The sequence below is a fragment of the Amblyomma americanum genome, chromosome 11 (assembly GCF_052857255.1).
Source record: "Amblyomma americanum isolate KBUSLIRL-KWMA chromosome 11, ASM5285725v1, whole genome shotgun sequence".
Classification (NCBI taxonomy): Eukaryota; Metazoa; Arthropoda; class Arachnida; order Ixodida; family Ixodidae; genus Amblyomma; species Amblyomma americanum.
Window position 1 is genome coordinate 73,389,896 of NC_135507.1, and position 9,690 is coordinate 73,399,585.

General features: G+C 51.4%; 1 protein-coding gene and 1 pseudogene across 1 annotated transcript; both read left to right on the top strand.

Moving 5' to 3' along the window:
* Positions 1 to 1,391: 1,391 nt before the first annotated feature.
* On the top strand, positions 1,392 to 2,369 carry LOC144109698 (beta-1,3-galactosyltransferase 5-like). The gene has a single exon (XM_077642499.1). The coding sequence runs from the start codon at positions 1,392 to 1,394 to the stop codon at positions 2,367 to 2,369; it is 978 nt and encodes a 325-aa protein (XP_077498625.1).
* Positions 2,370 to 4,476: 2,107 nt separating this feature from the next.
* Positions 4,477 to 5,530, top strand: LOC144109699 (uncharacterized; annotated as a pseudogene).
* Positions 5,531 to 9,690: the final 4,160 nt, after the last annotated feature.

A 9,690-nucleotide genomic window follows, 5' to 3' on the forward strand; every position in this document is an offset into this window, starting at 1 on the left:
TTCACGGTACAGAGCCCGCTCTTACAAAAATTTCTTTAGACAGTCCATAGACTTCTGTCTACAAACTCTATAGACTGTCTACAGAGAAACCCTAGAGAATAGTTTATAGGCAATACAAGTTCCATAGAAAGTCTATAGACAATCTACAGATTTATGGCCATACGCTTTTAGTAGACATTTGTCTATAGACAGTCTATAAACTATAAATAGAGAAAAAGAAACAGCTAAAGAAAGGCAATAGAGTTGATATGAAGTTTATAGACTGCCTATAGACCATTTTTATAAGGGCGGAGTTGCGGACTATGCATCTTGGTTAATGGGAACCGCATAATTGCCTGTACGTCACGAAGGCTGCGGTGTATCAGAGAGGCCGAAGGCCCTTACCATGTAGACCCAGCACACCGAACCAAAAAAGAAATAAAACAACAAATAAAATCAGATTCAAAGGAAAATAACTTCCAAAAAAAGCAACACCAACGACCGGTGAAACGTGCATTACCGCATGGCAACCGCTTGGAGGGCATATCTGAAACCTATAGGCACCGGCAAACACCTTTCTGGGGTTGAAAAACACAAGATGGGACCACCTAGAGTTTAATCATTTCCGTGAACTCAAGAGCTCCTTGAGTATTTCGTAATGAATTATGTTAACACTCCTCATTTACGCGGGAACCACCCCATAACGGCATCAGATGGCGGTACTGAGCAGGAATCAAGAATATCTACGGTGTGGAAGGTACGCTTAATGATATCGACGACCAGCAAAGATGAGGGTCGTCCGTTGTTGCAAACGGACTGCATCATCACACGCCTCAAACCTTTAAAGCGTAAACTCAACGACACGGCAGTAAGAAATGCATCCTCGACACCGCTTTCATCTTTTCCGTCTTGAAATAGTTCCGAGCGTGCTTCTGCAATTACAATACGCGTATGGCGCCGTTTCCAACTGGTGCTCAAAAAAACGGTTTCTGAGCGATCCTCATTGAAGCTAGATATTCGTGTCAAAAGTGTCACGCAGGTGTTCTCGATTCGCTCCTTTGAAACTGTATTTTGAAGACGGTGCGGATCTCCGCTTAGCCCCTATTATGTCCGCCGCCTTTCCTTCACGCATGCTGACGGTCTGGACAGATGGCGGGCGGCGTGTCGAAAGAAAAACAAAGTCATACCTCTAGCCCCGTCCGCGACACTGACAACTCGACTCGTGTGCGGACACCCCGATGCTCGGTACACTCTGGACGACTGTGCACCTCGGTTCCTGTCGCAGACGAATCAAGGCCACGCAGAGAGCAAAAGTGAAGCTTCTCTTATGTGTCTTCATTGCACTCGTTTCGATTGTCTTTTTACTCAAGGTATATTACGCGCCTCTGCTGCAACACATACAAGGAGGTGTCATGACACGGGTCCCCACCACCTTCAACGTGCACTCTCCTGGCCGTCAGACAAGGTACCTTACGCTCTCCCCAGTAACAAGGACTAGTGCTTTCGTCCCCGAAACCACAACAGATCACTCCTACTTAATATCTAAATTCAGCGACGTCTGCAACCCATTGGATGACGCCAACGAGACGTTGGCTCTGATCACAGTATTCACAGCAAGTGATCACTTCGAGCACCGCTTCACTGTGCGAAAGACTTGGAAAAGCGTCGTGAACAAAATGGCGGGCTTCAGACTTCTGTTTCTCCTCGGACGCCCTCGAAGCGGCGCTGTTCAGAGACGTATCGTCCAGGAAGACAAGCTGCACAGAGACATCGTACAAGGTACCTTCCTCGACACGTACCAAAACCTGACCTACAAGTCGCTCATGATGTTGCACTGGGCTAAGCGCTACTGTCCCGAAGCAGAGTTCGTCCTCAAGGTCGACGACGACGTGCTTCTAAATGTGTGGGACCTTGCCGTCACTCTGAACCGCTTGTCAGAGGACAAGGCACGCTTAAGGATATGGGGAACGCTCTGGACAGCGTCGAGGCCGTCCCGCAGTGCGAGTGGGCGTTACCGGAAGTGGTACGTACCGAGGTCGGTATACCCGAACGCCACGTACCCGGACTACCTAAACGGGCCCGCTTACCTCATGTCAGGCGCCGCCCTGTCGCTTCTGGAAGAGAACTCGAGATACGTGCCCTACTTCTTCATCGAGGACGTCTACGTCACGGGTCTGGTTGCAGACAGGGCAGGCGTAGAACGCATCGATGACAAGGGGTTCCTCCCCGATCGCAAGCACGATATTAGACCTTGCCGGAAACCAAGGATCATCGCGAGTCACGGATGGAATCCCCATGTCCTGCGGCTGGCTTGGAAAAGGATGCTGCGCAGGATAGACTGGCAGAGGTGCATGTCTTTGGGACTGAGGACATGGCAGAAAGGCATCTGACGCTTCGATAGGACAGCTCGAATAGGCAACTATCATGTGAAGTGTCACGAATACGTGGTGGAACGAACTCGAATGCTGGAGACTATTGTATTGTGTGAGAAGAAACTTCCACCGGTGATGAATCAATGGTTCCGCTGGGCCAGCCCAAGTTAAATGAAGCTGTTTTGCTAATCCTGCTAATTTATATCTGCGCTACTCTTGAAATATTGTTATCCCGGTGTGGGCAGTTTCAAAGAGCCTGATTTTATAGTGTGGTCTCTCTACTGCCTCATTTTCTGCTGAAAAAATCGTTTCATGACGAGAGGCAATCATAAAAACGCCCTAAGACCACGATTTAAAAATGTACAGCAGCATGCGTAAATTTTAAAACACTGGCGATACTTCCTCCCCCGCCGCGGTGGCTCAGTGGTTAGGGCGCTCAACTACTGATCCGGAGCTCCCGGGTTCGAACCCGACCGCAGCGGCTGCGTTTTTATGGAGGAAAAACGCTAAGGCGCCCGTGTGCTGTGCGATGTCAGTGCACGTTAAAGATCCCCAGGTGGTCGAAATTATGCCGGAGCCCTCCACTACTGCACCTATTCTTCCTTTCTTCTTTCACTCCCTCCTTTATCCTTTCCCTTACGGCGCGGTTCATGTGTCCAAAGATATATGAGACAGATACTGTGCCATTTCCTTTCCCCAAAAAAACCAATTATTATTATTATGGCGATACTTGCAATATTTTCTCGAGCATTCATGAAGAAACGTTACCCATCCCCTCAACACACATCTGCATCATTTAAAGGAGAAATTGAATTTTAGACAGGAGGATAAGCTGAGGTCCCCGCTGCTCTCTTTTTGAGGTGGCTTTTATTTTTATCTCAGGAAGATGCTAAATATCTTTGTCAAATGGCCGCGACCCGTTTTCAGACCGACGACAATCTTACAGTGAGAACAGTGATAGGCATACCACCTCAACATGAGTCTACTTGAATGAATACGTCAAACAAATGTCGGGTAATTATAAACAGCTACAGACTTCGTTATATGAAAAGTAGGATCATGAAGAGGGAGCTTATCAAGCACCTGTTGAAAAACTCATGAAATCAATAGCGATAACGGGGAATACACTCCGCCTTATAGCTTCCAGGAAACGATTTGCAAAATGATGACGTATGTCCAACATTCTTGGGCGAAACTTTATACTCCGCCGTTTATACACCGCTGTTTAGGCGCGTTTATACTCCGGCGTAATGCGCGCGCGCGCGCTGCACAGCGATGTCACGTCGGCCACAGCGAGACCCTCTATACTCCAACTGCGTTTGACCGCCGACGCGTTCGGCGGCTTGGCGCACACTGACCGCACTCGCAGATACTTGGAGCACGTCTCTATTTCGCGCCGAGTGCGCCAGCCGCCGCCGGCCCAGCCAGACCGGTTTGGCCCCGCGGCGAGGCGCGCGTTGTGACGTCATGTGCCTCCTCGGAACACCGCCATGGCCAAATCGCAAGTTCGGGGCTAGTAAAGCTTTCGCTTTAAAATTAGCTGCGGTACAAACCGGTTGAACCTCAGTAAGACGAACGAAATCTCTGTTAAGGTAAGCACACGAGGGTAAGCAGGCGCCACAGGCTTTTAAATAGCGAACGGAAAATTAAAATGAAAATTAAAATTGCTTTTTGGTGGAAGGAAATGGCGCAGTATCTGTCTAACATCTCGGCAGACACCTGAACTGCGCCTTAAGGGAAGGGATAAAGGATGGACTAAGAGTAGAAAGGAAGAAGAGGTGCCGTAGTGGAGGGCTCCGGTGCAATTTCGACCACCTGGGAATCTTTAACGTGCACTGTCGTCGCACAGGCTTTGCAAGCAAGGCGAACGGGGGCGTTGCGCGCACGCTTTCGCTGGCTTTTGCTTGTGCCGCGTGGGAAGTTCCATGTTTTTTGGTGTGTTCCGCTTTAAACACCCAGAAAAGTTCGACTCCATTTGACTCGTGAAGTCATTCGGAATCCGTGGACACCAGTTTTGTGACCCGGGAGCCGTTACTTACACCGCAACGTCAGAAGTAGCCCTCCACTACGCGGCAGCCGCGCCAAGCCTACCGATAGGTAGGAGACGCTGGCAGCTGCGCCGGCGATGCCGGCAACGCAGACGCTGACGATGGCCCAGGCGTCTGCGCTCGACACAAAGAACCCCGACGGGCGTTCCTCTGCTACGACGGAAGAGGACGTGGACCTTACCGGACCTTCGACGAGCAAGACCGACGGCATCAAGCAAGGACAACTCACACTGAAACTATTGAAAGAACTACCACCGAGGACGACTGGCATACCGTCCTCACTTTTCGTAAAGGAAAACAACAAGCGAGAGAGAAGAAACAGGTACTAAGAAGACCCGAAGAACGAAAACCGAAGAAAACTCACTTCGAAGGAAAAGGAAGGGGATCAAATACCCGCCGTTTCTGAAAGACGACTTCAAAATAGTGATTCGACCCCACAAGGGCCTACCACTACGAACAATCACCACCCCGGAGATGGCTGAGGCAGTCTCATATGCCTGCCAACACACCGTAACAGGTGAGCACTTTCTCTTACAAATAAAGCCGGGATCAAACATAGTTATCTTATCAACCTCGAAACAAGAAGTGGCAGAGCGAATTCGTCGCTTAACCACACTCACACTAAATGGCAGTAAATATGCCATAAACGTGTACGCGGCGACTGGCGAAGAAGCCCTCAGGGGAGTGGTGCACGGGACACCAGCCAGCACACCCACTGAAACGCTCATGGCCAACTTGCGGGTGAGAACGCAAGGGGTGAAAATAATACATGCACGCATGATGAGGGAAACGAAGAGTGCAGCGGTCACCTTCTAGGGGCCGACTCTTCCGCGCTTTGTGTATTACTGCGGGCGAGAACTAGCCTTGCCATCCGTATAAAGCAACAGTGCAGGTGTGCAAGACCTGCTACAGCAAGGGGCATCGTACAGATGGGTGCCCCCACCAGACACTCGCGTCTGCCGCATATGTGGTACGAGGGCCCCGCTTGACGCACACATGTGCGCGCCAAAGTGTGCCTCGTGTGGGGAGGAACACGTCACAGGTGACCGCACCTGTACACAGCGACTCGGACAGCCAAGAAAACCCACCAGGCAAACGATCGAGAAGGCGCTCGCCCAGCACAAAGTGTAGGGCGATCCGCTGGTTTACATCTGAGGAAGAAGAATCGGAACTTTGTAACCAAGAGAATTCACGATCGCCAAGCCGATACAGGACTCCGTCACCCAACAATCGAAGAAGAGTCCGAGCACGCTCCAAGACATCGCCTACACCCCGACGGAGATCTAGCTCAAGGTCCAGGCCTTCACCGACAAACAACAGTCCGAAACATCAAGCAGGCGGAACGCAGCTGCCCACTCGAACCACCACGGCATCGGCGGCACAGAAGTCGACTTCCCTACGAACACGCAGGTAAGCTGGGCAAGGGTCGCTACTCCCACGACCACCCCAATAATACAAATTGGGGAATATCAGAGAATAATCGCAGAAAATAAGCAACTTAAGTCCAGTCTTGCTGAACTACAGGCCGAAATCGCAGCACTCAAACAACATCTAGCAACTACGACCCAAAGCCAGAACACACAAAACCAACCAACACAAATGCAAACGGACGTGACACAATACGCTACCCCCGCGGCGCAACACGGGGAGGGATAGATACGCAACATAGAAACCCAGCTCAAACTTCTGTTTGCGGAGATAGGAAATCTCAAGCAATATGTCGGCGACTCCATCAAAGAGCTAAAAAAAACACGGAAACGGGGAAACCCAAGCCCCGGAGGCCGCGATACCAAGGTCCTGTTAACGACTGGCACGGAGACAAATTTTGAGAGCCCCTATGATGGCTAAACAAAACACATGCAGTCAAGAGAATCTCGAGTTGCGGCAGTGGAACTGTCGCTCCCTGCACAACTAAGAAGCTGCACTGACACAATTCGTTGAAGCAGCGGCAATTGCACCAGATCTTATATGCTTTCAAGAACCAGGCCAACCGAAACGCTCAATAAGAGGATACACACTCCACAAAAACGCCGATCACGAGGAGACGGCAGTATTGGCTAGGAAGGATCTCGAGGTAAGCGTCGAAACTATACCGGGCATTCAAATACCACATCAAATAGCCACGGTATGGCCGGTAAAGCGAGGTCGCCCGAAGAACATCGCAGCAAATGTATACAGCTCGCCACCAGACCACTAGGCGGACTTCACACCAATTATCTTACACATCATGAACACCGCGAGACGAGGAGATAGAGTAGTATTGCTAGAGTATTTCAACGCCTAGCACACGGAGTGGGGTTACAGAAGGGACATGGCCAAAGGTAACAGCCTACTGAAGGCAACTCAGACTCACGATCTGATCCTCGTCACGCAGCCTGACTCGCCCACCAGACTGGGAAATAGCGTGTCAAGAGATACGGCCCCTGACCTCACTTTCGTAAGCGATGAACGAGGAGTCACTTGGACTAACCTAGACGAGACATTGGGGAGTGACCATTACATTCTCAGTGTCTCCATTCAAACGGCAAAAATAAGACACCCGATCGGCACGGCACGTCTGTCATACTGGAATAAATTCAGGGAATGCCAAACTGAGGCCCCGAAATACAACACGATACAGGATTTTACGGAGTATTAACGGGACGCAGCGGAACAAACCACCAGACAATTTCAAACTACACAGGAAATCCCAGTGGTCGACAGCCATCTGAGCCACCTTTGGGAAGCAAGAAGAAGCCTTACCAAAAGATGGAAGAAACAGTGGTACAACCGAAAGCTTAGAGAGCGCGTAGCACGACTCACGGAGGCAGCCAAACCATACTCGCAAGAGCTGTGCGCTACGAACTGGAGGAATTTCTGCGACTCTCTCCGCGGCACTCTAAGCACGAAGAAAATGTGAGCAATCCTTCGCAGTATGCTCACTCCTGCAACCACGCGGAGAGAAACGACGCTCGCCCTGAGGCGCATAGCTAACAATTACGCAGGCTCAGACGAGGAGCTACTGAACGAGCTCCAAAACACGTACGTGGTAGAAAGGGTGACCCCAACCATCACACCAAGTGATACGGGACCGGCTAACCCCACCCTTGACGAACCGATATCGCTCGCAGAAGTATACGCTGCAGCGCTGTCTTTCAAGAGGAAGATGGCGCCCGGACCGGATTGTATCACTAACGCCATAATCAGAAACCTGGGCACCGGAGCTTTAGAGAAACTAACGCAGCTCTTCAACGACACGGTTTGGGAGATAGGAGGGTCCGTACCACCTGAATGGAAAGAGGCTGAGAAAATTTTAATATTTAAGCCGGAGAAACCAAAATCCCTACAGAACCTCCGACCAATCTCGTTAACCTCCTGCCTTGGCAAACTTTTCGAAAAAGTCATTAAAACAAGGATTGGGAGACATTTAGAGGATAACGAACTCCAACCAAATTCGATGTACGGTTTCCGACATGAGGTTTCCACGCAGGACGTCTTCCTCCTCCTTCGGGACAATGTTCTCAACTCACCACACAGAAGCATGAACAGAATCCTGCTTGTCTTGGACCTGCAGAACGCCTTTGACAACATATTGTAACGAAGACAGGACCGGCACAGATCACAGTCTCAGCGAAGTCCAGTGCACAGCAGGGAACTCACAAGATGGCTGTCCGAACCACACACACACTTCGTCTTTGTCCCCCGGCACACGCACACACTTCGTCTTCATCGTCGGCGCGCTCCCATGAGCACGCGCCATTACCCCCTCCATCAAGGCGGCGGCCCGACGCCGGAAACGAACACGGACAGCAAAGGTAATGTTCGGTACAGACGGCGGACGGCAGAGAATGCAGAGAGCTGTTAAGCTGGTAAAGCGGCGGGTTGCAGCCTGTCATGGTAGGGCTTCATGCACACCACGTGGACCGTCTCGGTCGGATGGCGCCGACGTGGTGAGGAGGTCGTGTCCCGCGGAAAAACTTCGTATGTGACATCACTTATACGACGAACCACCTCGTACGGACCGAAGTAGCGTCGGAGGAGCTTTTCGGAGAGTCCGCGGCGGCGCACAGGTGTCCATACCCATACAGAGTCGCCGGGCTCGTACGGAGCGCATCGGTGTCGGAGGTTGTAGCGACCAGCGTCGAGTTGTTGTTGATGTCGGATGCGGCACCTTGCGAGTTGGCGGGCTTCTTCAGCCCGCTGGACGAATGTGTCAACGCCAGCGTAGGGGCCGATGTCTCCGTCGTTGTGAGCAGCGGGTAGCATAGCATCCAGCATGGTAGTGACACACCGTCCGTAGACCAGCTGGAAAGGTGTAAGACGGGTAGTCTCCTGTTCTGCCGTATTGTAGGCGAAGGTTGCATAAGGAAGAACTTCGTCCCACGTACGATGCTCAACGTCGACATACATAGCAAGCATATCTGCAAGCGTCCGGTTGAGGCGTTCAGTCAAGCCGTTTGTTGGGGGATGATAGGCTGTTGTCTTCCTGTGACTGGTGTGGGTGAGTTCGAAGAAAGATTGCATTAATGCCGCCGTAAAGGCGGTTCCACGGTCCGTGATGACGACTGATGGCGCACCGTGACGCAAGACGATTGATGTCATAAAAAACTGAGCCACTTCTGCAGCACTAGCGTGGGGGAGCGCCTGTGTCTCGGCATACCGCGTTAAGTAGTCCGTCACCACAACAATCCATTTGTTCCCAGAGGAAGACAATGGGAATGGGCCCAGCAAGTCCATGCCCACTTGTTGGAAAGGTGTTGTAGGCGGTGGGATGGGCTGGAGAAGCCCTGCGGGTTTAACTGGTGGTGTCTTTCGTCGCTGGCAGTCACGGCAGGTCCTCACATATTGCTGGACTGATGAGAGCAACTTTGGCTAGTAATACTTCGCACGAATGCGGGCATATGTCCGCGTAACACCCAAATGACCAGCCGATGGCTCGTCGTGGCAGGCGTGCAAGATTTCTGGACGGAGTTCGGATGGCACAACCAGAAGAAAGGTTTCCGTGTTATATGCGAAGTTCCTCTTGTAAAGGACGCCATCTCGGAGACTGTAGGAACCCAAACCTCGAACGAAAAGCCGCGGAACAGCGACGTTAAGGCCCTCCAGATGCTCGATGAGCGGACGCAAGTCTGAGTCAGCCCGTTGACGCCGGGCCATATCGGACGACGTGACGAGAGCAAAAAACGGGAAGTCGTCCTCCGTTTCGGCCGGAGCAACGTCGGCAGGTGCACGTGACAAGCAATCGGCGTCATTGTGCTTACGGCCGGACTTGTACACTACCGTGATGTATTCCTGGAGGCGAAGGCTCCATC

Coding starts and splice junctions, on each gene's coding strand:
- LOC144109698 (XM_077642499.1), top strand. CDS start 1,392: ATGACACGGGTCCCCACCACCTTCAACGTGCACTCTCCTGGCCGTCAG.